This window comes from Chrysemys picta, chromosome 17 (assembly GCF_011386835.1).
Source record: "Chrysemys picta bellii isolate R12L10 chromosome 17, ASM1138683v2, whole genome shotgun sequence".
NCBI lineage: Eukaryota > Metazoa > Chordata > Testudines > Emydidae > Chrysemys > Chrysemys picta.
Window position 1 is genome coordinate 4,879,471 of NC_088807.1, and position 27,051 is coordinate 4,906,521.

Sequence of the window (27,051 nt, forward strand, 5' to 3'; positions counted from 1 at the left end):
GGGAGGGAATGGAATGAGCTTAGAGTTGGCAGGGAGGGGGCTGGGAGCCAGGATGCCTGGGTTCTCTCGCCAGCCCTGGGAAGGGAATTGGGGGCTGGGGGGGTTAGAGCAGGGCGGGATAAGAGTTAGGACTCCTGGGTTCTATTCGCAGCTCTGGGAGGGAATGGAATGAGCTTAGAGTTGGCAGGGAGGGGGCTGGGAGCCAGGACTCCTGGGTTCTAGCCCCAGCTGTGGAGAAGGATGTGGTAGCTAGCATTTAGAGCAGGAGAGGCTGGGAGCCAGGACGCCTGGGGTCAATTCCAAACCCTGCCACTACCCTCGCATGGGACCTTGAGGTGAGTCCCTCCACCACCTTGCAAGCAGGGTTAAGGACACTGGGCCTGCTTCTTGGCAAAGCCCTAGGAGGAGCCGGACTCAGCACTGCTGGGAGGGCCCCACAGACCGACCCGAGGGGGCAGGGACGCCAGGCGAGCTCCGGTCTCTGCTACAGGCAGTGCGTGCGTGCGGAGCCAAGGAACAGGCACAATTGTTCTGAATGCCGCCGCCTGAATACATTTGTGCCAGCACAATCCCCCCCCACCTACCCTGTTATGGAGAGACATGATAATAATGGGAGATGAATGCCACTGACAGTCACGTTAATGCTCAGCCGCGTTAATTACCGCTGCCAGACAAAATTGCTTTTTTATCAAGTGGTTGCGATGAGCCACTCACAGGTCAACAGTAATTAAACACTTGACACCCTTTTTGGGGGAGTGGGGTGGCTTTCATGTGATGGGGAATTGATGTGGTGGGGGGGAACTACGCACACACCCCCAACAGATTATTCCTATGTCAAGTTTATTACAGGTGTGGGAGGGGAAGGAGTTAAACATGAAAACTACCAGTCCCTCCCGACACCGACAAGGTTTTAAACATGATGGACTAGAATCCAGTCTGTTCTGGGATGGCCCAGAGCGGGTTCTGTGCCTGGCTCTGGGGGAATGGGTTAGCGCAGGGGGGCTGGAAATCAGTCTCCTATTATAAGGTGGGTGCACAACTGGTTGGAAAACTGAGTGTAATTATCAATGGTTCACAATCAAGTTGGAAGGGAATATCGAGTAGTGTCCTGCAAGGATCTGTCCTGGGTCCGGTTCTAGTTAATATCTTCACCAATGATTTGGATAACGGCATAGAAAGTACACTTAAGAACATAAGAACGGCCGTACTGGGTCAGACCAAAGGTCCATCTAGCCCAGTGTCCTGTCTTCCGACAGTGGCCAATGGCAGGTGCCCCAGAGGGAATGAACAGAACAGGTAATCATCAAGCGATCCATCCCCTGTCGCCCATTCTCAGCTTCTGGCAAACAGAGGCTAGGGACACTTACAAAGTTTTGCGGATGATACCAAACTGGGCGGGGTTGCGAGCGCTTTGGAGGGCTGGATTAGAATTCAAAATGATCAACTAGAGAAATGGTCTGAAATAAAGAGGCTGAAATTCAGTAAGGACAAATGCAACGTACGCCACGTAGGAGGGATCTGGGAGTTAGAGTGGATCACAAACGAAATATGAGTCAACGATGTAACGCTGTTGCATAAAAAAGTGAAGTCAGTCTGGGCTGTATTCGTAGGCGTGCTGTAAGTAAGACACGCGAAGTAATTCTTCCGCTCTACTCCGCGCTGATAAGGCCTCCACTGGTGTATTGTGTCCCGTTGTGGGCACTACACTTCGGGAAAGATGTGGACCAATTGGAGAAAGTCCAGCGAGAGCAACAAAAATGATTAAAGGTCTAGAAAACAGGACCTATGAGGGAAGATTGAAAAAACGGGGTTTGTTTAGTCTGGAGAAGAGAAGACTGAGAGGGGACGTGATCACAGTTTTCAAGTACATAAAAGGTTGTTACAAGGAGGAGGGAGAAAAATTGTTCTTCTTAACGTCCGAGGACAGGGCAAGAAGCAATGGGCTTAAATTGCAGCCAGGGAGATTTAGGTTGGGCATTAGGAAAAACTTCCTAACTGTCAGGGTGGTTAAGCTCGGGAACAAATCACCCAACGATATTGCGGAATCTCCGTCATTGGAGGTTTTTAAGAACAGCTGAGACAAACCCCTGTCAGGGATGGTCTAGATAATACTTAGTCCTGCCTCAGTGCAGGGGATGGACTAGATGACCTATTGAGGTCCCTTCCAGTCCTACATTTCTAATGATTTCTGTGACTCCTGGGGTCTATTGCCAGCTCTGGGAGGGGAGTGAGGTCTAGTGATTTGAGCAGGGGAGGAGGTGGGGCTGGGAGTCAGGACTCCTGGGTTCTGTTCTTGGCCTAGGGAGAGGAGGGCAGTAGTGACCAGTAGGCACGGCCTTATATGTCGGATGTTCTGGGTGTCAGTCTGAGCAGCCAATGCATCTGGGATCCTCTGCTGGCCCTGGGGAGAGAGATCCGTGCCAGCTGAGGTTGGAGCCCTGTCTCTTCCACGGGTGTGTGTGTGTGTATGGGGGGGGGGCACAGAGTGCTGTGGGCTGGGCTGTTCCTTACTTTGTTAGCTTCCGAGCGTGGCTTCCCCGTGGGCAGCCCTCAGGTGGAGCAGCAGGGGGAGGAAGGTTGGAAGAGGGGAAATGGGCAGGTAGGGAAGGAGTATGGAAGGGAAAGGAGGAGAACCTACCCATTGCCCCCTATCCCAGTCCAGCAGAGCCTGTCTCCCTCGAGCCAGCTCTGGGACGGAGACCCTGCGTTGCAGAGAGAGAGAGGGGTCTGAGCTGGAGCGGATATGGGACACCTCATGCTTTGTCTAAGGGGGGGGGGGGGGATTCTTAGTCTGCCTCCAGCTCCAGATTTTCTAGAACTTTGCCAACTGGAGGTTGCACTTGGCCCCAGCTACACCTGATCTCTGAGCCGCAACAGGGTTCTCAGTTTGGTTGGTTGGTCTAACTGGGCCACCTCACAGAGGTGGGGCTGTTTTTGGGGGGGGGGCTGTGGAATCTCAGCTTCTATTTAAAAGTCTCATTAAGTCTCTAGGTCTTATGCAGAGAAAACCTTGAGCATCATGAACCGAATGCACCACGTCTGCCGCCAACAGCTCTGAGAGAAAGGCAAACTGACCTCCTGTAGCTCCGTGGCATGTTGACTCTGAAACCTAGCAATGGCACGCCACATCTCAATGTTAACTCTTTAATTGCTGCTCAAAGCCAGATGCGCTATTCCAGAGCTGGGAAAGGAACCCAGGAGTCCTGACTGCCCGTGTCACCGCTCTAACCCATGCCCCTCCCAGAGCTGGGCGCAGAACCCTCTCTGGGCCACCCCAGAACAGATTGTGGATTCTATTCCATTGTGTTTAAAACCTTTTCAGTGTTGGAGGGGATAGTAACTTTCACATTTAACTCCTTCTCCTCTCTCACCGGGACAATCTACTGTAAATGGCACCTCAATTTGTCGTCTTGAGTGGGCGGGGCTTGCGTTGTGGGTGTGGCTTGTGAGAATGACTCACTCCCCTCCCGGTTTGACCCCCACATTGCTCATCTGGGCAGCGATCTCTTTATTCCTCACAGTGGCATGCTCCCCCAGTTACAAATACCATGGGAGCGCTATGGGCTGATGGCTACAGCATTGGGCTGAGATGGGGGGGAGCTGGGTACTATTCTTGGTGCTGCCACTGGCCTGATGGGAGGGCCTGTCTTTTCCCAGCTCCGTGCCTCAGTTTCCCCAACTGTAAATGGGGCTACTGCCCTGCTTTGTAAAGCTTTGAGATCCACCGATTAAAAAACACCATATAAAAGCTATACATCATATTCCCGTCCAGCTCTGGGGATAGAACCCAGGAGTCCTGACTCCCAGCCCCACCTGCTCTAACCACTAGACCTCACTCCCCTCCCAGAGCTGGGATCTATTTCATGGCGGAAGTATAGCTCCTATATATGGCATTATAATGAATTATTACTGAATGCCCTTTGAAAGATAATGGCTTAAATCAGAGACTCCCCGCCTGGGGTCGCGTGCCCCATGGTGGGGGGAGGGGGTCACAAGCAGGTTTCCAGGGGTCACACCCATCCCCTCCCTTTCTGAATGGGGAGACGCAAGGGGCTCCTGAATGTCCTGGTGGGGGGATCCCGGTGCGATTTGCCCGTTGTAACGCTGGAGGGGGCAACTCTTAGGAGCAGATTGGGAACCACGGGGTTAAATTAAAGGGGGTGGGGGAGGAACTATTACAACCTATGAACCAGGCAGCACCAGGCTATTCCACTGCAGGTCACCCTGAGATCTGGGGTCCCCCCCCCCAGCAGCCCTCCTCCCCCCAGCCTCACACAAGTCCACCTGACTCCCTGCAAAGCAGCTGTCCCCACAGCTCCCCGCCCCCTACCCCCAGCCCATAATGCAATTACTTGGAATGAAGCTGCATTAGTCCCGGGGCGAGCGCTGGGTACCAGGAAGGCAGCAGGTGCCTGGGACGCGGCGGGGGCTGCTGGGGAGGAAATGCAGTTTGCAAGGCCCTGGCCGAGCAGCGCAATCACATTATGTCCCTGCCCCTCGGCACAGCGCCGGCTCACAAGCCAGTAACTCAATAACGCGGCTGCTCACCTCGGCGCTGGGTGCACAACACCTGTCCCGAGCGCCTGGCGGACCTCCCTGCTTGGGGGGGACGCGGGCACCAGGGGCTGAGCTGTGCAGCAGAAGCAGCGTTTGCTCTGTCTGCTCCCTGTGGCTGTTGGGGGGTGGCTCAGGACTCCTGGGTTCTATTCCCAGCTCCGGGAGGGGACTGGGGACTCCTGGGTTCTGTTCTTGGCTTTGCCACTGACCTGCTGCGAAAAATCACTTCCTGCCTTCGCCCCGGTGAGGGATTGCACGAGTTAATAAGACAGCTTCCCCAGCGCTGGGTTTGGGGGAAAGTCGGGACTGGGGGGTGTGCTGGGGTCACCACGCCTGGGGGAGCTCAGGGAGTGGCTGGGGGGGTGACAAGCAGGCTGCTGGAGTCAGAGCTGCTCAACACGTAGTCGGGCTGGGAGCTAGTGCAGCTGAACATTTTAAGGCACTCAAGGTTACCGTACCAGCAGTGACACCACTTCTCACTGGTCTGGGTTGCCCCCGCAAAATGTGACAGGCGGAGACTCAGGTGATCTCGGATCTATTCCCGGCTCAGCCGCTAGCCTGCTGGCAAGTCACTTCGCCTCTCTGTGCCTCAGTTTCCCCGTCATAAAATGGAGATCAGAAGACTGATGACCTTTTTCAAAGTGCTCTGAGATCCACGCATGATAACTGCTAGGGCTGTCTTACTATTAATCTCCTCTCCACCATTTCCGTTAGCACGAATACGTCTAACTCTTGTGACAACAGGGTCAGATCTGCCCTTGTGACGCCCCTGTCTTGCTGGATCTTGCACCAGGAATGGAGTTTTCTTGCTGCTTTTTATCCCTTGCTTTCTGCTCCCTGGGGCCCTCATTGGAAGCCTGAGTATGAATTAACATGGCAGGTGCAGGGGGTGGGGGTGGTCTTCATTTTGCTCTTGAACTCTCAGTGCAAATGGGCTTTGAGTGTCCATTGGTCTGAGCTGGAATGAGAGCAAACTGTAGGCTTGGGACCCAGGACAGAGCATCCCCAGGCAGGAAAGGTCCCCATCTCCCACCCCATCCAATTGCTCTGGAGCTCAGGGGGGAAGTTCTCCGTCGGTCTCAAGGGGGGCTGCCGGGTGGGCTTTTGAAAGATGCAGACCCACGGAGTATTGACTCTCCTCGGCGGTTCGTGTTCTCTTTAGCTCGCTCGGCGGGTCCGAGTGGGGCAGCGACACCCCGGCAAGCGAACCAGGGATGCCCCCATTCCCTGAACTAAAGCAGAAGCTGCTACAACTTGAACTCCAGCTAGGAACACCTCACTGGGGCCTGCAACAGTCTCAGCTCCTCTGCAGATGGCAGCGGGATATTGACTAGGGATGGAGGAGAGATGGAATTGGAGCCGGTGGGTTAGATGAGCACAGATGTGGCCGGAGGGTTGTGCACGGGCCGAGCCTTTAGGCTTCGTCTTGGCTAGGAAACCTGGCTGCATTTAGATCAGGCTGAGAAAGCACAGGCCACAGAAGCCCAATCTAAACTTAGCTGATTTCCTTTGCAAGACAAAGCCATCCATGCACTGATGCATGATCAGTGGAGGCCTGATTCCCCACTGAGCTATGCCTTGCACCCAGGCTAAATGTTACCCGCTCAGAATGGGGGTGAGGCTCACCAGGGCTGCGCAACGCACAGGGCGAGGGAGGATCTGCCCTTCCGTGCAAACACGCTTGTGTTACGTGGCTCAGTCCCCAGGCGCCGGCTTTAAGTGGGAAGGAAGCAGGACTGGGGGGGATAAATGGCAGCTGGAGTGCTGCTGGGTTTCCTTCAGAGATCGGACGAGCGCGCTCGCTTCTTCCTGGGAAATCTGCATGCTAAGAACCTGCAAGGGGCTGTCCAAATCAATAAGGTGCCTGCAGAGCAGAGATGGCAGCCTCCTTCTCAGAGTCAGCCCCGGGGTCAGCGGCTGTCGAGTCGCGACCGCTCTCCTCGTGACAGCTGGAGATCAAATCCAGAGGCTCGATGGCATCGCCTGGGTGACGGGCAGTAATTGCTGGAGGGGAGCGGCCCGGGTAGCAAAGACTAGGAGCTTCTGCGGGCTGCAGATAAATGCCTGTGGTGCCTTTCATTTCGCCTGCATCAGACTAGCAGCTAACAGGGTCAGTTGCTAGGGTTGGATCAGGCCAGCACTGCAATGCAGCTACCTCTAGGGTGAGGCACAGCTGCAGGGTACACAGGGATCGATCACGCGGTGCTGAAATGCAGCCACCTCTGGGGTGGAACCTAGCCGCTGTTTCATTGCTGCACAGCGATGTGACACAGCAGGATACTGACTAGGGATGGGAGTGATCCACGTGGATGAAGGATTTCCTCTTTCACCGGGAAGACGGGATCCGGAGCTGGCAGATCAAACCCGTGGCCAATCCTGTGACCTCCTAACGCGCCCCCCGCTCCCGTGAAATGCCCCACAATGGCCTTTGGATGCGCAGAATCAGATTCCTTAAAGGCCCCCACCCACTTGAGGTTGTCTGGAGCAGCTGGCTGTGCCATGCCAGCCCTATGGCCCCTGTCCTAGAGCTAGGGAAAGAATGGCTTTTTCGTTTCACGGGCAAGTCTGAAAAATGGGGTGGGGAGGGAGGGTATCATTTCGGGTGGGACTTCACTGAAAACAAAATTTTCAAAAACTTTTGGCAACTCGAAAAGTTGGGCGCGGGGGGAGAGAGAGGAGGAGGAACAGTTTCGGGCCAAACAAAACTTTTCAATAAAAGTAACTGGTTGTAAAACTTTCCTGCCCCCGGTTGTGGAGACGAACCTGCTGCTTTAGAAAGCAGGTAGGAAAGGAGCTCAAGGCATCTCCCGTTTCAGCTTTACAATCCTTTGCGGGAGACAACAATACCCAGGGCAGACTGCACCTAGCTGGGGCCAGGAAGGGACACCCTGCCCGATCTGAAGGTCGGCCCAGATTGCCATGCTGCCTGGCGTGGTGTTTTCAGGATCAGCTCCATTTTAATTCCCTCCCACCCTGGCCTGGGACCCTGAAATGCCAGGTCTCTGTTTTCTTTTCCTTCCCTCTCTACAGGACCAGCTCCAGGGTTTTTGCCGCCCCAAGCGGTTAAAAAAAAAAAAAAAAGCCGCGATCGCAATTGCGATTGGCAGCACTCCGGCGGCAGCTCCACCGCGCCGCTTTCTTCTTCGGCGGGAATTCCAAGAGGGACCCGCCGCCGAATTGCCGCTGAACAGCCCGACGTGCCGCTCCTTCCCCTTGGCCGCCCCAAGCACCTGCTTCCTGGGCTGGTGCCTGGAGCCAGCCCTGCCTCTCTAGCGATCGTATCTATCGACTTTGACCACTCTTCAACGTTTTCAGGCGGCTTTAAAGGCAATGTTGAATAAAAAGTCATTTCAAAGTGAAAAATCAAAACTTTTGTTTAAGATGTCGAAATGAAGCATTTTCATTTTTTCTCATTTCTTTTTACTTTTTCCAAATTTTTGCAGCAAAACCAATTTGCTGAAACAACCCAAATGCGTAAAATTTTGGTTCTGGGGTCTAGAGAGATGGATTTATTGGGTTCTGGGGTCTAGAGAGACGGATCTAGGGTCTAGAGAGATGGATTTATTGGGTTCTGGGGTCTAGAGAGACGGATCTAGGGTCTAGAGAGATGGATTTATTGGTTCTGGGGTCTAAGAGACGGATCTAGGGTCTAGAGAGATGGATTTATTGGTTCTGGGGTCTAAGAGACGGATCTAGGGTCTAGAGAGATGGATTTATTGGTTCTGGGGTCTAGAGAGACGGATCTAGGGTCTAGAGAGATGGATTTATTGGTTCTGGGGTCTAGAGAGACGGATCTAGGGTCTAGAGAGATGGATTTATTGGTTCTGGGGTCTAGAGAGACGGATCTAGGGTCTAGAGAGATGGATTTATTGGTTCTGGGGTCTAGAGAGACGGATCTAGGGTCTAGAGAGATGGATTTATTTATTTTTAATTAAATGGAAGCTTAGATTCCAGCAGACAAATCTGCAGCCACAAATTGCAAATGAGCCTGCCTATAAGATCAGCATCTAAGGCACCCCCAGCATCCCAGGGCCCCAGGCTCTTATATGTCGGGCCCTATCAAATTCACGGTCCATTTTGGTCAATTTCACGGTCATAGGATTTTAAAAATTGGAAATGTCATGATTTCAGCTATTTAAATCTGAAATTTCATGGTGGGGTAATTGTAGGGGTCCTAACCCAAAAAAGGAGTTGTGGGGGGATCACAAAGGTTATTGTAGGGGACGTGGGGTTTGCGGTATTTCTACCCTTACTTCTGTGCTGCTGCTGACGGCGGTGCTGCCTGCAGAGCTGGGCTCCCAGCCAGCAACCACCGCTCTCCAGTTGCCCAGCTCTGAAGGCAGCATAGAAGTAAGGGTGGCAATACCGTGACCCCCCTAAAATAACCTTGTGACCCCCCCCTGCAACTCCTTTTTGGGTCAGGACCCCCAATTTGAGAAACGCTGCTGTCCCCCGTGAAATCTGTATAGTATAGGGTAAAAGCACACAAAAGATCAGATTTCACAGGAGGAGACCAAATTTCACAGTCCGTGACGCGTTTCTCATGGCCAAGAACTTGGTAGGGCCTTACTTATATGCATAGCTGCTTCCTTCTCCGTAACAGGCAATACTTAGTTGTGGCTCTTCAGAAATTTGAAGAACAGCATTAGCCCCATAACTAAGCTTGGCAGAATTGGAGTTTTATTTTTCTATCATTTTGATGGGTTGTATCGATGTTTATTTGTAAGCATTTTTTGCAGATATTTATCGATTTAAAGTTTCACGGTTGTGCAAAATGATGGGTTTGAAGCCTCTATTGAAACATTTTTATCGATTGAAACTTTCACAGTCCCAGGAAATTGTGAGGGGGCGACAGACAACGGGGAGGAGGGTCAGACAATAATTATTTAATGACAGTAGGGGCTGAGATGTAAAAGTTAAAGCTTTAGAACTGTTAAAACACAAATCGTCAACGTCACATGTCAAAACAGACAAAGTTAATATCCTTAACTCCAACTCTAATGAGTTCGCTGGCAGGATTTTTCTTACGCTGCCTATCTGTGCATTTCAATTGTTATCGATGGAAAGAATGTTTCTTCGCTTTGGTTTGTGTGCCCACACCCATGTGCGCTGTGAAATGAACGTTGCCTGACATTTACTGATGAAAGTCAAATCCTTCCAAGCTTAACCATAACTAAGGCTTGGTCTACACTAAACCCCCAAATCGAACTAAGGTACGCAACTTCAGCTACGTGAATAACGTAGCTGAAGTCGACGTACCTTAGTTCGAACTTACCGCCGTCCAGACCCGGCAGGCAGGCTCCCCCGTCGACTCCGCGTACTTCTCGCGGCGAGCAGGATTACCGGAGTCGACGGGGAGCACTTCTGAGTTCGATTTATCGCGTCCAGACTAGACGCGATAAATCGAACCCAGAAGTTCGATTGCCTGCCGCCGAACCAGCGCGGTAAGTATAGACAAGCCCTAAGTAGGTTTTTTCCTTCAAATCATATGCATCAGGGCAAGGCCTGCGAGGAGACGGAGTGCTGGATGGGGGATTGTGCTTTGAGGGGTGAGCGATCAGGGTGTTTGGATATTTCAGGGATGGCAGACCTTGACAGTAAGGTTCTCAGAAGATCTTGTGCTTAAGAGATTAGGACTCAAGAGACATTGGGTTTCTACCCTGGCTCTGGCTGACACGGGGTACATCACTTAATCGCTCCGTGCCTCAGTTTCCCTCTCAGTAAACTGGAGGTAATGATCCTCTCTTGGTTTATTTAGACGGTGAGCTCATCGATTCCAAGGCCAGTCGGGATCATCTAGACGGGCCGCTTGTATAGCACGGGCCAGAGAACTGCCCCGAAATAATTCCAGAGCCGCTGTGTTAGAAAAACATCCCTTCTTGATTTATGAATCGTCAGCGATGGAGAACCCACCACGACCCTGGGTAAGTTGTTCCAGTGGTTAATGACTCTCACCGTCAAAAAAATTACACCTTATTTCCAGTCTGAATGTGTCTAGCTTCAGCGTCCAGCCATTGGGTCGTGTTAGACCTGCCTCTGCTAGGCTGAAGAGCCCATGATTCAATATTTGTTCCCCACATAGATATTGATAGACTGCGATCGAGTCACCCCTTCCCCTTCTCTTTGTTAAGCGAAATAGATCGAGCTCCTTGCGTCTCTCACTGTAAGGCCGGTTTTCTAATCCTTTAATCATTCTCGTGGCTCTTCTCTGACCCCCTCCAATTCATCAACATCCTCCTTGAATGGTGGGCCCCAGAACCGGACACAGGCTCCCAGCTGCGGTCGCACCAGGGCCAAATACAGAGGGGAAAATAACCTCTCCGCTCCTGCTTGAGATTTCCCGGCTTCTGCATCAGCCCTTTTGGTCACAGTAGGAGCTCATGGTCAGCTGATTATCCATCACCCCTCCCCCCGCCCAAAAAAACCCTTTTTCAGAGTCACTGCCTCGCAGGAGAGAGCCCCCCATCCTGCAAGCTCCTTGGAGCGGGGACAGTGTCTGTGCAGCACCTGGCACAATAGGGCTCCTCCCAGGTGCTACCGTAATGGCAGGTAGGTGGAAAAAGCTGGGGGGGGGGCTCAGCTGGACTCAGCGTTCTGCATCATTCTGGGGTCCGGAGGCGGGTTTGCTGCGTGACGCCTCCTGCCTGCGCCCAGGGAAAGTTTGATGGTGGCTGCCTCAGAAATTCTATTTCCCCATTCCTGCCTTTTCCATCTTTGGGGGTTTGGGAATCCCTTGCCCCAGCAGGACAGCTCCCCCGCGTCGCCAGGCCTCTCCAGGGACTCATTGGGGGCGGGGGTGGCAGAAATGTGCTGGGGGCTGCACAGACACATGAGATCTTGCCGTAGGCACCAGGATAGGAAAGGGCCTGGCCACGGTCACATGGACTAGGATCGGCACACAGGTCTGCGGGCTCACAATCTGGTGCCCTGTTCTCCAGACTAAGTTGCACATGTATGTATTAGCGGGGACCTCCCGGCTCCTCCGGACATTCAGAGCAATCTACTGACTGATTCAGCCACTCAAGAAGCTCACCTTTGCCCCAGGGGCGATATAATTCCTGCTGGCCCGGGCAGGGGGAGAATCTCCAGTGCCCAAAGGTGGCAGCAAAATGCACTAACTGCCGGGCTCACGGGATGGCAGCGAGGGCATCTCTAACAATTGTATCTGCCTCTGAACTCCCCCAAACTCCTTGGCTCTGGTGGTTTGTGCTGGCCCATTGAGGGTGGTTTGCAGATCCCCCCCGGTTTGGTTCGGGCACAGCTCTCATTTTAACACACAAAATCAAATTAAACCTGCCCCCATTCTCTGGCCCCCATGGCCATGTCATGCAATAGACACTCAGAATGGGATCGTGCTGACGGGACAACAGGTGCAAACAGCCAGGGATTGCTCATCCAGCGCTGAAATGCAGCCACCTCTAGGGTGGGGCACGACAACAGCGATTGCTCACCCAGTGCCAAAATGCAGCTGCCTCTGGGATGGGATTCAGGGGCTATTTATACATGTATCGCTCGTGCAGCACTGAAATGCAGCCACCTCTGGCATAGGGCACGGTGGCTTTTTATACAGGGATTGCTCAGCCAGTGCTGAAATGCAGCCACCTCTGGGGTGGGGCTCAGGGGCTGCTTATACAGGGATTGCTCACCCAGCACTGAAAGGCAGCCGCTTCTGGGGTGGAACATAGCTGTTGTCTGACAGTGGCACAGCAAAATGGTGCAGCAGTTTTAGGGGAGAAAGTATCCTGCTTCTGTTTGAAATTGCGGGGGTATTTAAGGAGGAAAAGTGCAATTACCCGGGATGGAATCGATATCCCTAATCCCACGGAAAGTGCCACGGGGATCTGACCACACTACAAGCAGCCAGGCCTTCAGTTTTGCACCTCTTGGACATCTTCAGCAGCACAGCGCCCCCTAGCACCACATGGGGTCAGCACTAACTCAGAGGGGAAGAGTGCCACCTACCCCACTCCCTGCAGCACAGCACCCCCTAGTGGGTCAGTACAGTACTAACTCAGAATGGGAGAGCGACTCCCACAGAGCCACCCATCCCACTCCCTGCAGCACAGCGCCCCCTATGGCCCCATTAGTGTCAGCCCTGCCTCTGATGGAATAGCACCATCTCCCCGTTTGCAGTACCGCGGGGTTGTCTGACTTGTCTCCAACCCAAGTACTGGGCCAGCCTGATCTGCACAGCTTGGGAGCTCAAAGCGGACACCAGGCAAGGGGCGATGGGTGCTCACATGTAAAAAGCATGGGCCGTTCCCTTTGGATTGGGAGGGGGCCACAGCTAGATTCCACACCGGTGCACAGAGGGGGCTGAAGGTCACCCGACGGGAATGGCAGTCACTTCACGACACAAGGCAAGCCACGCAGAACGGGGCCCCCAGAGGGCAAAGCAACGGAGAATCGGGACCCAAGGAAATTGCTTTGCCGGGGCGGGCTCCAGGCACCTCTGCACCGTGTCGGTCACTGGCCTGGGTGGGTGGCTGAGGGGATGGAAATGGAAGGGGAGGGGGCTGACCATTGCTGTTTAAAATATTACCATATGCCTCTTCTGACAATTAGACAGCTGTAATGAGAGCTCTCCAGCGATAATTAGCCTGATCCGTCTGGCTCAGCCACGCTTGCCCTGAAACGTCAGGGCTCCGAGCTGCAAGGCAGGGCGGCACCGGGAGCAGAGACCATGAATCCGCTGCCTCCCCCGGGGTGACCTGTGGAGCCTACGGCCAAAACCTGCCGCGCTTCCCTAGGCCTGGGGTGGGCAGGGGAGATGGAGAGGCCAGTCTGGCCCAATCCAGCACCCCCTGGAGAGAATGGAAAGTGTCCCATTGGCTTCAGTGGGCATCGGTTCAGGCCCATAGCCTGGGGAAATTGGGAGCAGCTGGTCCAGGTTCTGTTACATCCAGCGCCCATGGGGGGCGGATCGGGGGCGTGGGCAGAGCACACTGAGCTGTGGGTGTTCTCTGCCCCCCAGGGCCCGTACAGGGACCGGATCTCTCACCAGCCAAGGAGGAGAGGGAACTGGGAGGGGAGTCGAGTGGAGGGGGGGATGTGCACTTTGCTTTTAACAGAAGAGGGGCCCTGTTCTCCCCCCCGGTGCTTTCACCCCTTCTCGCTAGACAGGGAGAGTTTTCCCTGATGTTCAGCCTTTGCTGAGCTCCTAGGCCCTCCCCCCATGCACCGCCCCAACCCGCGCCATCTGGCGATGGGGTTTGTCCCCCTTTCCGATAGACACACACCATTGTCCCATCCCCCCCTCCACACACATTCCCCATTAGCCAGGCAATGCTCAGTTCATCTCTCTCCCCAGGTTGGCCTCTGCATCCCCTTTAACCCGTTAATTCCTGGGAAGCCGGGACTCACCTGCAAAATGTGTCCTCCCAGATGCTGTTCAAAGAGCTTGGTCAGCAGAGCTGCCATGTTCCTCCTGCCGGGACCTGCAGAGAGGAATGCAAGCGGTCAGAGACGGACCCCTGCTGCATGGCGCCCGCTCCCCCCAGCCCGTGGGTGCAGGCTGCAGCGAGATACTCTGGCATTATGGGTGTGATCGTGAGGGACTGGGTCACACCGGTTCCAAGCCTGATGGAACCAGTAACCTCCAGTTCCCTCCTCTTGCCCGAGTCACTCTCCCCACCCCACCCCGTGCCTCAGTTTCCCAGTAAAATGGGGATGGTAGAGAATACGTCCCTAACTCCCCAGGAGCGCAGGGGGGTCGTGAGTCAGTGACAGAACTTTGCCTGTCTTTAGCAGCTGCAGTCAGAGGAGCTCAAAGCATTTTGTAAACGTGACTGATTTAGGCCTCAGACACATGCATGCTGGGGGGGGAGAGGGGGGGCAGGTAAACCCCCACATGAAGGATGGAGGAAACCAAGGTACAGAAGTTGCTTAAGGCACCGAGTGAGTCAAGGGCAGAAGCAGGAACAGAACCCAGGAGCTCTGGCTCCCAAATCTCTGCTTTAACCATTAAGCCCCCCTCCCAGCGTTGGGAATAAACCCAAGGAGCTGACTCCCAGCACCCTCCCAACCATTAGGTCCTGCTCCCCTCCGAGAGGCAGGGATAGAACCCAGGAGTCCTGATTCCCAGCCCCACCCTTTTTGCTGTAACCACTAGACCCCACCCGCCACCCAGTGGGAATTTTCCAAACCATCCTTGGCTTTGAGTGATGCCCCAGTGGCTGACAGCTCACAACGCAGGCCTGTTTCACCAGACCTGATCGGCGATGGGGACGGAGCGCAGGACGGGGTGGGGGGATGCAGACCGAGACCAGACCATGGGGGGTGAGGGCACAGCAGGAATCTGTGTTGTGGGGACAGGGGGGAAGTAGACAGCAGTACAGGCCCTGAGCCAGCCCCCTCCAGCCTGGCATCCCCGCTGCAGCTGGAGACAGGGGGGAGAATCAGGGTCTCTTGTGCCTCCCAGCATCTCAGCTGTTCTCACTTCGGGGCAAGGCAAGTCGCTGAAATGAACGCAGGGTCAGGGCGAGCTACTTATGTTCCACCTCCACCACCCACCTGGAGCCTGGAGGCCCCAAACATTTGGGAGCGTGGAAGCTGTAGCCCTTCCAGCAAGGCGAAATGAACGACCGGGGAGTTCTTCCCCAGCCGGGGTAACAAGCGGGGGGAGCGGCTCTGAGCACACGGGCTGAAATAAGCATTGTCCATGCCGTGAACGTCAATCGCATCCAGTCTCTCCCGGGCAGCGTTAACGCGAGTTATAACTCAAGTGCTGTCCACACACAAGACACTGGTCACTCAAGGGCAGTGTAGCTTTGAATGCAAGCTGGCTGCCCCGCCGGGGGTCAGAAGTTACAGCGCCAGTCAGCCCAGCACACCGGCTGCTAACACGACCCCTCTGGGCTGTGTTTTTTTGGCCAGGTGGCTGCTCCCACCTGAGCTAGGCTCAACTCTGTAGATAACTCGAGTTAACTCTCCAGCAAAGACGCTGCCTAAGGACTCTCAGCGGTGTTACTGCACCAGCTCCAACGCGGTGACTCCTGACTTACACCTGGATCAGGGTGATGGGAATCAGCCCCCTTGACTCCAGTGGAGTTACTTCTGATTTACAAAGGGGTGGGCAAGAAGGGAAGGACTGTTTCTACCAGGGATTGGAGGACAAGTTTCCCTGAAGTCCAGTGAAATTTATAAGGCAGTGTCTGTTTCCTGGAGGTTTTGGGGGGGGGAGGGGGATCTTATAGAGCCAGGGTCTCATCCTGCATCTTAAACCACACACACACACACACACACACACACACACACACACACACACACACACACGGCTTGGTGAAGGAGGATTTGCACATCACACAAGCCAGAGAGACCCACTGCACTGGGGAGAGGGAGAGAATTTGCCATTGTCCTTTGAACATTCCAGGCGGATGGCAGTGGAATATTTATCAGCTCTGCATTCACAGTTCCCCCAAAAGCCTGAAAGGTTCACAGGACCTGAGCTTAACCTTTCTTTCAGGCTTTTCTCATTGCTACACAGAGCCCTGGCTCACAGCAGCTGAAGGCAAAGATCCCTGGCTCCTGGGGTTGACGGAGGAGCTGGAAGGGAGGTGGGGGCAGGAACCGAACTGATCAAGGCAACACGGAGCGAGGTGGCTGGGGGTGCGGGGAGGTGGTCGTCTCCAGGATGAAGTCAGTGGTTCCCCATGGGTTTGCCCCTAGAGCTGGCCGAAAAAAATGTCGCCAGAATCGTTTTCCATCAGAAAACGCAGTTTCGTTGAATCCAAAAGGTGTCGATTTCGATGACATTTTTGCTGGAAAAATGTTAAAGCAAGAAAGTTGAACTGATTTATTTTGATTCATTTAGTTTCGACTTCTACGGCACGTGAAAATCTTCATTTTGTTATATTGATATGATATTTAATAGCCTATTTTATATAGTTTATTCTGACATGTATAAAATAACGCTTTGAGGTTATGAAAAGGAAACATTCACAGGCTTCCAGAATGAATTCTCTGGGAATTTTCAGTCCATGCGCCATTTTCAAAATTTCAACGCTTCATTCCAATTCAGGACGAAAATGAGTTCCCCCGTGACAGATTTCCCCCCAGGAGACAAATTCCATTTTCTGACCAGCTCCCTGCTTCGCCACCTTCCTCAGCTGTCTCCCCACATGGGACAAACTTGTCTCCTGACCCCTTTATGCCCCACTGATGGACTGAACATTTTCACGAAAAAAAAAAAAATTTTTTTTCAATGAAACTGGAACCAAAAAATTAAGAGTAAAATTGGTTGTGTGTTGACTTTCTCGTTTATATATTTTCTTTCTTTGCTTTTTTCCTTCCCTCCATCTCCCCTCACCCCTCCTCCACTCTCTTTCTCTCTGGGGCACGCACACTTCTGCTTTGCTTCTTTTTCCTTCTAAATTGGCTGAAATGAAACTCAGGAGTAGTTGGGCAGGGTTATTCAGGAGTTCAGACTAGATAATGATCACAGCGGTCCTTTTCTGGGCTTAAAAATCTGTGAGTTTATGGGCGGGAATCACTAAATTTTTTAAAACTAATCAAAATTGGGTCTGTTCTGAACCCTGTAAAAAGAAAAGAGAGTTGACATTTCAAGGGGAATTGGCGTTGTTTTTTCAACCTGCTCTGTTCCCTGCCCTCCCCTAATCCTAACCCTAACCCCTAACCCTAACCCAGACCCATAAGCCACCTGGTGTGGGTACAAGAACCTTCCCCTCTGCTGCTGCAACTTTCACGTATCCTTCTGCCTCATTGTGTCCCCCATTTGCCCAAACCCTGGAAGCATCACCTCCAACCTCACCCCCAAACACTTTCATTTCGCCACTGTCCTCTGTTACCGTAAAACTCTCGCTAATACGAGGATCTTTCCTCTCCTCGAAGAGTTAAGCACAGAACGGCAGTGCTGCTTTATAAATCACAAGGGAACAGCTGTGAGACTCTGAAGCAAGTCACTTCCCCTGCCTCGTGCCTCAGTTTCCCCATCTGTAATAATAATTCCCCTCCTTCCTACAGGGATCAGGAAGGTAGTTCCGGTTTGTAAATTGCTTTGAGATCCTCCACAGGTGCCAGATAAGTGCAAAATGATCACTTAATAGTAACACTTTCCTCTCCTACGTGGACGCTTGGTCTCTAAGCACTTTACAAAGGTGGCCAATATCAGAGCTGGGTGAATAACAGATTTTTTGATTCACTGGCAATTGTGAAAAGTCTAAAAAAATTGTTTTGGGTTGGACCGAAAACAAAAGTTCTAGACACGTCTGGCGAATGGAAAAGTTGGGAAAAAAAATAGTTTTGAGTCAAATCAAACATTTGGTTCTGACAAAATCAAAATGTCTTGTTTTGCTTTGGACGATTTTTTAATTTAAACAAAATAAAATCAAAGGACACTCTGAAATATGAAGTCGTTGCAAACTGGGAAAAAAATCACAGTGACATGAAACCGTTGGAGGCTTTTGGAGTTTTTTGTTTTTCCTAAACTAACAATTTACCAAAATCAGCACGAAGTCGCAAAACGTTTTGGTGTCGCTGAATCGGCATTTTGGGGCCATGAACCTTTCACCTGAAAAATGTCACCCAGCTGTAGTCTGTATTGTTCTCCTCATTTTACAGCGGGGGAAACTGAGGCACACAGCGGGGAAATGACTCGCCCAAGGTCACCCAGCAGCCCCTGCCAGAGCTGGGAATAGTACTTAACTCTCCCACATCCGCTCCTCCACACTGCCTCCCTATGCTATTGCAAAGCCAATTCTGCAGGGTACCCAGCAGTCTAGATTAAATGATGTTACGGTTTATTATATGTATTACGGTAGTGCCTAGGAGCCCGTCATGGGCCTGGACCTCATTGTGCCAGCTACTGTACATATTTTTTGCTATTAGGTGTATTATGGTAGCACCTAGGAGCCCCAGGACTCCATTATGCTAGCCCTCATGGACCAGGACCCTACATGCTTGGGGCTGTACATTTCTATTGTTATTAGGTGTGTTACGGTAGCACCTAGGAACCCCAGTCAATGACCAGGACCTTATTGTGCTAGTGGCTGTACATTTTTATGATATTAGGAGTATTACAGTGGTGCCTAGAAACCGGTTACCTACCAGTACCCCATTGCGCCAGGTGCTGTACATTTTTATTGCTATTAGATATATTATGGTAGCATCCCCAGTTATGGAGCAGGACCCCATTGGGCCAGGCGTTGGGCATTTTTATTGCTATTAGGTGTATTACGGTAGCACCGAGGCGCCCCAGCCCTGGATCAGGCCGCTAGGCGCTGTACAGACACAGAACAAAAAGCCAGGCCCTGCCCCAAGGAGCTGGCAGTCAGATGCCTAACGTCTAGCTGCGGGAGTTTGCAACTGATACGTGTCCAGAGCTCAAGGCCCAAATGAGCATGGCTGGAGGCAGGCTGTAATGCTCCTAACCCCGCTCCTTGTTAGCCCTCAAGGGGCGAGGCCTTGTGAGTGTTCCACACAACTTCCAGTGCACTGAACTGGGATTCAGAAAACCTGGCTTCTGTTCATAGAGTCACAGAGTTCAAGGCCACCAGCCCCTCCCAGCAACCGCACACTAATCCCAACAACCGAAAATCCATCACAGCCCACAGGAGATGAGACTATTGCATGCCACAGGTGGAGAACAGGAGGGACCGAGGGCCCCCCGCCATGGTTAACTGAGATCTACCCAGGTAATCGGGCAAGAGACCTACACCCCACACTGCCGAGGAAGGCACAAAACCCCTCAGGCTCCCTGCCAATGTGACCTGGGGGGTGGATTCCTTCCTGACCCCACACGTGATGATCAGTTCAACCTGGAGCACACGAGCAAGAACCAGCCAGCCAAGCACTAGATAGAGAGAACGCTTGGTGCCACCACAGAGCCCTGACCCACCCCGTTCAATATCCCATCTCCAGCCATGGCCACCCCCAATGCTTCAGTGGAAGGCGATAAAAAGAAAGTCTCCCAGAATGCACTGCAGGGGAAACACCCTTCCTGACCGCTGCAAGTGGCCAGCTGGAGCCCTGAAGCATGCGCTTTAGGAACATAAGAGAGAAACCAGAAGTGAGCCGCAGGGCTCCTCAGCCCTGCCCCCCACACTCACAAGAGCTCCACCATACCGTCCCACTCAGAAATTTGTCCAGCTCTCTTAAAACTAACTAAGCTGCTTGCCCCAAAACTCCTACTGGGAGGCTATACCGGTGTCGCTATCCCAGTCAAAGGACTCCTAGTGTGAACGTGGTTTACACCAGCAACGCTGAGCTTTTACTGGTAAAACTTATTCCATTGCCCTAGAGTGAGACAAGCTGTACTAGACCCCACTCCCCTCCCAGAGCCGTGACGAGAACCCAGGAGTTGTGACTTCCAGCCCCTCCCCCCGCTCTAACCACTAACACCACTCCCCTCCCGAAGCTGGGAATAGAACCCAGGAGTCCGGACTCCCAGCCCCCCTGCTCTATACCAGTAAAAGCCCTGCTTTCCCAGCGTACTAGGGGCTTCTGCCAGCCCAGCGGGGATGCTCAGAAATCTCTTCTCATCAGACCCCCGGCCAACTCAGCTACACTGCAGTGTAGTGTAGACGTGGCCTTTTCCTGCTCTAGCTATTCCCCGCCCGTACAGAAATAGCCACATCGATGCGGCCACCCCAAAGGGTTTAACTGTTAAAGCAGCACAACTTTCTCCTATCGAAACGCCCACCCTGGGACAGTGGCCGAAGTGGGGATGGACTCCAGGCACCCAGAGCTCTAACCACTAGCCCAGACCGTCCCAGGAAGCAGCCGATCTCCTTTATTAACGGTGTAGTCATTTACACGCATGCAAAATGCTCCCGTTTGGAAGCAGACACGGAATGAACCTCTAGGACCAGGCTTAACAGATGCCCTGCAGGGCTGGGGGAGAGAAGGAGGTGGGGGCAGAGAGGGTAAGTCTTTTCTTCCCAGGGCCCTACTTTGGAGGAGAAATATTATTTTACAAAGAATTAAACAAAAAAAAAATATATAATAATAAAATAGCTGCGGCACCATGCAGCAGCCGAGATGGCATTTATAATCGCTCCCTCTGTTATCTGTATGAATTTACTTGTAACTAACAAACACAGAGCTCCCTTGACAGACACGCCGAACAATGCAAACTCCGCTAATTGCCACAATTTTCTCTGTCATTTTCTTTAATTCCTTCATTTCGCCTCTCTTGAAATAACCCCGCAGGTCAGACCGAATGCTCCTATAATTAAAAGCATTTAATGTAGGAATTAGAAAGCTGCTAGGCTGGGAGGGAGGGAAGAAGGGGGGGGACAGATATATATGAAAAATACCTTCTTCTTTTTTTTAATACTTTGAAAGTTGCCAACTCTTAAAGTAACAAAGCACCAAATAACAACCCCTGCTGTTCGTCTCAGATTCAACGTCTCCTTGGTCTGTTAGCACAGGTTCAGAGGGAAAGGGGAGCCAAATACATCCATTTCTGTTCAGCACAAACTTGAAGTTACAGAGGAGAGTGCTGGGTAGTGGTTAGAGCAGGGTCTCTGTGTCGCTGATCTCAGGGTATCAGGACTCCTGGGTTCTATGCTGTGGCTCTGGGAGCATGTGGGGGTGTCCAGTGGTTACAGCAAGGAAACTGGGAGTCAGGACTCCTGGGTTCTATTCCTGGGGCTAGGATGGAGCTGGGAATTAATGCTGAGTTTTGTCCTATGGCTCTGGGAGGGAAGTGGGGTCTAGAGGTTAGAGCCAAGGGGTGCAGTCAGAACTCCTTAGGACTATTCTGTGGTTCTGGGAGCATAGGGGGTCTAAGAACAGGAGAGGGGACTGGGAGTCAGGACTCCTGGGATCTATCCCTGGGGTGGAGATGGGAGACAGGATTCCTGGGTTCAGTCCTCTGGCTCTCAGAGAGAGTGTGGTCCAGTGGGTGGCTGGGAGTCAGGATTCCTGAGTTCTTTGTGCAGCTCTGTCCCTGACTTGCTCTGTGACCTTCACCAAGTCATGGCTTCATGCCTCAGTTTCCCCTGGGGCAACAGGGGCTGTGAGACTGAGAGAATGTTTGCAACGCATCTTTAAAAGCTGCCTCATAATAACAAGCCCTTCCGTGGCAGCCTCCTGCCAGGAGAGACTCCCTGCTTTCCCAGGTCAGACAGATGATCACAGTGGTCCCTTTGGCCTTTGACAGCATTAAGGAGCTAAGCGTCTCCTGAATGGAGAAATAACCTGCCCTAGCCCTGGGAGATGCCGCAAGACATCAGCCTGCCAGGAACGCCTCCATGTGATCACATCAGCCTGCAGGTCCTCCCTTATTATGTGTATTATGGTAGCACCTAGAGGCCCAAATTTCATAGTCCCTGCCCCAAAGAGTGTACTTTATAGTCCAAAAGGCACAAAAGACAAAGGGGCAGACAACTGAGGCACAAAAAGGGGAAGTGACTTGCCCAGTTGGCACAGCGGGAACAGAACCCAGGTCTGGTGGCTTTTAGGCCTGGCCCTTCACCACTAGCCCACACTGCCTCTCACTTGGCAGGGGAGCCCCTCTTTCTCTATTCAGGTGCCTGTATATGCTCCGTGCCCCTCTAATATCTGGACGCTGCCCAGTCATTAATGAGCCCTTCATCACAGACCCCTGGAAGCAACAGCAGGGGCATAAGCCCCATCGTACCGAGGGGGAAACTGAGGCAGAGCGCGCTCATGGCTCTGGGAGGGGAGTGGTGTCTAGTGCTTGGGTGCGGGGTTGGACTCCTGGGGTCTCTAACCAGCTCTGGGAGGGGAGGGGTGGTTAGAGCAGGGGGGTTTTGAGCTGGGACTCCTGGGTTCTATTCCTGGCTCTGAAAGGGAATCTGAAGGAGTAATTAGAGTATGGGGGACCCAGGAGTCAGGATTGCTGGGTTGATGCCTAGCTTAAGGGTGACCTGTGGATGAGTGAGAGCTGGGAGGGATGGGGAGTCAGGACTCCTGGGTTCTATTCCTGGTTCTAAGAAGGGAGTGGTGTCTAGTGGTTAGAAATGGGGGCTCAGAGTCAGGGCTCCGGGATCTTGGAAGGGAGTGATGTCTAATAATATAAGCAGCGCGGACTGGGGTCAGGACTCCTGGGTTCTATCCAGGCTCTGGGAGAGGAGCGGTGTCTAGTGGTTAGAGCAGGGGTGGCTAGGGCTTAGGACATCATGGGTTCTATCCCCAGCTCTTCTGCTAACTTTGTGTGACCTTGGACAAAACAACAGTGAAATCACAGCACCACTGCTCTGTGCCTCAGTTTCCCCTTTAAATGCTACTGCAGTGAGGAGGGGAAGCAGAGATCACAGCCACAGGCAAGAAAGACTGAGCTGTAAAACCAATCGGTGGAGCAACTCAACCAAGGGAAGGCAAAAAGCTATGTTTCGGTCACCACCAAAATGACACTAAACTTACTCTGTCCACATAAACAGGGGCAGGGAGCAGTGCCTTCTGGGTACTACTATAACACAAATCACACGGGTTTAGCGGGAGGTCGCTCCGAGGAGATGTTCCCCTCGCCAGAAGGGATGAGTAGAAGAAGACCCCAGGCCAGTCACCCAGCCAGACAGCACTGGGCTCAGAGTGAACTTTTCGGTTCCTTGGCCATTCCAAAAAATGTTTAAAAAAAAAATCATTTCTGACTGAAAGAAACATTTTGTTCAACCCGGTTAAAAAAAAAAAATTGGAAGGAAATTTCCAAACAAAAAGTCATTTTGAACGTTTGCCCTTTTGCGGAATACTTTTCAACGCGGTGCATTCTGCGAAACCAACAGGCATTCACAAAATGTTTCAGCGCCCCAAATCCGGGGTTTTCACTAAAAGAATTCAACCAGCTCTTAGGGCTCGTCTACACGAAGAGTTTGCACACGTCAAACTTGGATGTGACTCCAGTGCACGCCAAAAGTTTTCTAGTGTGCTTTGATCTATTCTGTTTTGACACAGGAGTACGGCGTTGCGCACTACAGAAATTTTAGTGTGCCGCAGCAGGGCCCACCCAGACATAGCGTGCAGCAGGCTAGTACGCTGTCGAGTCACATTCCAGCTTGCTGGGCACTAACTCTTCATCTAGACCAGTGATTCTCAAACTTGTTCCACCGCTTGTGTAGGGAAAGCCCCTGGCGGGCCGGGCCGGTTTGTTTATCTGCCGCATCCGCAGGTTCGGCCGATCACGGCTCCCACTGGCCGTGGTTCGCTGCTCCAGGCCAATGGGGGCTGCTGGAAGCGGCACGGGCCGAGGGACGTACTGGCCGCTGCTTCCAGCAGCTCCCATTGGCCTGGAGTAGCAAACCGCGGCCACTGGGAGCTGTGATCGGCCGAACCTGCGGACACGGCAGATAAACAAACCGGCCCGGCCCGCCGGGGGCTTCCCCTGCACAAGCGGCGGAACAAGTTTGGGAACCACTGATCTAGACAAACCCAAAGTCTGACCTACATAACCCATGCCAGAGAGCCCCCATCCCCCACAGGTGTCCCTGCCTCCAGCCCATATCTGGTGGTTGAGCTAGAAGAACATAGCTTTTGAAAATAACAAGATACCAAGACTGAGGGAGATCTTCCCTAAGGGGAGGTTCTCAGCTTCGCTTTTTGAGCTTGTCCTCCCCTGACATAGAACTTGGGGTTTGGGCTTTAAAGTTTGTTGGTTTCACCCAGTCCCAATCTCTAGGAAACCAGAAAAGCCCACGCACATGTACATGCCCAACACGCTCTCTCCTGAGCTGAGATTTCACTTTAAAAGGCACCTCACTTCCTTCCTCCCCCCTCCGCCTTTGCAAGAAGCCTCCTTCCTTTTCAAGCCCGCACTGCTGAATAATTGAGCAGGATATTCTACTCGGCATGAAAGAGGCAGGGCTCAGTTCACGCCGCCCGTGTTCCAACAAGCTCTCTGGGCCCCTGCGGGGGCACCGAGCCACCGACACACCTCCCCCCCTCTCCCTTGACCCCACTTTGAAGTGGGAAGTGGAAATTTCTGAATCTTGGGCACGGGACTCCAGTCCTGGTTACTCAAAGCCTGCAGCTTTACCATCACACCGTGAGATTCTGAGGGTCTCTGAACGGGCTGGTGGTCCAGTGAAACAGACAGAGAGACCGAGCCTCGTACATAGAAAATTAATCATACACCAGGACAGGTCATCGACTCCTCAACTCGCCTGATTTGTTGTTTTTCAGCCCCCAGCTGCAGGAGCTGGCAACTCCCTAAGAATCACAGCGTCTGCTTCAAGAGCCTCAGGGCGGCTTGGGGCAAGGCTTTTTGTTACGTTCTATGTCTGTCCAGCACCCAGCACAGGGTTGGGTCCTGCTCCATGATGCAGCACATAGGTGCTACCGTAATACACCTAACAGAAATAAAATGTACAGCACCTAGCACAATTGGGGTCCCAGGCCACGATGACTGCAGCACCTAGGTGCTACCGTAATACAGCTAATAGCAATAAAATATAAAGTGCCTTCTAGCAGAATGGGGTCCTGGGCCACGACTGGGGTTCCTAAGTGCTACCATAATACATCTAATAGCAATAAAAATGCGCTGCGCCTAGCATAATGGGGTGCTACCATAATATACCTAATAGCAATTAAATGTAAAATGCCTTCTAGCACAATGGGGTCCTGGGCCATGACTGGGTAGTCCTAGGTGGGACTCTATAGTAACCTAATAGCAATAAAAAATGTACAGCACCTGACACAGTGGGGCTCCTAAATGCTACCATAATACAAATACATCATAATAATAATACCATTTCTACCTTCAAATTAACCAAGGGATCGCTGGGGAGGTGTGCGTACGTGTTTTACGAAGAAATGGCCAAATGCACACCTTGATCGCTTTCCTTGTACCCTGAATCCCATTCCCTACCCCTGCTCCTCTCTGTCTGTTTCTATTGAAAGCCCTTCTATGCAGGCTCTGTCCTACGGATCAATACAGTACCTGAGCCCCCTTCTAAATACCGAGGCCCCTAAACACAGAGGATAACCCGAGGTCTTATCGTGCACTTTTCACCAGCAGATCTCAAAGCACTTTACAAAGGAGGCCAGCAGTATTATCCCCATTTTATAGACAGGGAAACTGAGGCATGGGGCAGTGAAGTGACTTGCCCAAGGTCAGCAGCTCAGTGGCAGAGCCGGAAATAAACCCCAGGTCTCACAAGCCTGAACTCCACAGCCGGGGTATCACAGATTGGACCCTGTCTTGGGCTGCTGATAAAGCGGGTCGCTTCTCCTTCAAAGCAGAGTTCAGTGCTTGTAAAAACCAGCCAGATCTGCCCGCGCTGGCTCCTGGGCGTCCTCCAGGTAAGGTGCTACTTCTAGGAACAAAGGCTGTCCCTGGAGAACGGGCCCTGGGAAGCAGAGACTCTGGAAAGGATAAGCAACAATCAGGAGGTCCCAGTGTGATGCTGTGGCAAAAAAGGGCATACTCAGCCAACTATGTCCATGGCATGGGTAAGACCGATGCTGGAATCCAGTTCTGGTGTCCACGTTTTTAAAAGGCTGTGGAAAAATGCCAGGGAGTGACAGAGCTGAAATCAACAAGAGGATCCAAACGCAACTTGATTACAGTGTGTCAGTAGCTTCACGGGGAACAGATCCCAGGTACTCATGGGAGCTGTAATCTAGCAGAGAAAGGCAGAGCAAAAACCCACGGCTGGAAGCGAAAGCCGGGCAAATTCAAACTAGTAAAAAAGACCCCTAATTTTAACAGTGAGGACGGTTATCCATAGGAACTAACACCCAAGGGAAGTGTGTGTGTGGGGGGGGTTTCTCCGTCTTTTGATGGCTCCAGATCCAGACCGGCTGCCTTTCTGGAATATGCTTTCGTCCGACCCAAGCTACTAGGCTCACTGCAAAGGTCACCGGGTGAAACTCTGCGGCTTGTGTTATGCCGGAGGTCAGATGAAAAGATCTAACGATCCCTTCGAGAGCCTTAAAACTGACGTGTCCGCAGAGCGGATCCAGCGTATGGGCGGCAGCATTCCAGCGGCTTTTGATTTCCTTGGGATTTGGAAGCAGCACGCTGGGCCGCAGGGGCGAAAATGCAGGCCCGGCTCGGTGACCCTTTTAATACCGGGTTAAGGACCCGCAGCTGGCCTGCTTACCGGCTCGCTTAACGAGGCACCCCCGGGCCCATTCCAGCCGCCTGGCTGGCCCAGCTGCCCGACTGGCTGAGGGGCCTAGCAAACCCGCTCTTGGGGTCAGCAACACCAGCAGGCTGCTCCAACCATTCGCCTACGCCTCCTTGTTCCCAGCCCTGCTCCTGCCTGGGATTCAGCCTTGCCTGTCCTGGCTCACTCCAGGTAACCCGGTTCTGACCCCTGACTTTGGCTCTGACCCCTGGTCTCCCACTCCTGGTTCCTGACTCCAGCTGCAACCCTGGCTCCGACACCTGGCTACTGACTCCGGCTCCAAACCACTAGGCACTACTGCCCACGCCCCGGTCCTTAATGGTTTCACTGCTGAAGCTACCGGACAAGGGGGCCAGCTATTAATGCCAACCGCAGTGGCAGATTTTACTGTCCTGCTGAGAACCCCCCTCAAATTCACTTCACTCAGGCCACCAAAGCAGCCACC

The 27,051-nt window shown here is 52.6% G+C and overlaps 1 protein-coding gene and 1 long non-coding RNA gene across 5 annotated transcripts in view; one reads left to right on the forward strand and one right to left on the reverse strand.

The window, feature by feature from the left end:
• Window positions 1-27,051, reverse strand: part of NPAS1 (neuronal PAS domain protein 1) — a 97,110-nt gene that overhangs the window by 35,593 nt on the left and 34,466 nt on the right. For all 3 annotated transcript variants that reach the window (XM_005283720.5, XM_005283717.5, XM_005283719.5), the window contains one exon: window positions 13,921-13,994. In XM_005283720.5, the coding sequence (XP_005283777.2) occupies window positions 13,921-13,994 (74 nt within the window). The remainder of the gene's footprint in view (window positions 1-13,920; window positions 13,995-27,051) is intronic.
• Window positions 190-27,051, forward strand: part of LOC101934463 (uncharacterized) — a 39,239-nt gene continuing 12,377 nt past the window's right edge. For both annotated transcript variants that reach the window (XR_010593533.1, XR_509522.3), the window contains exons 1-2: window positions 190-335; window positions 10,316-10,481. This is a non-coding gene — a long non-coding RNA (uncharacterized LOC101934463). The remainder of the gene's footprint in view (window positions 336-10,315; window positions 10,482-27,051) is intronic.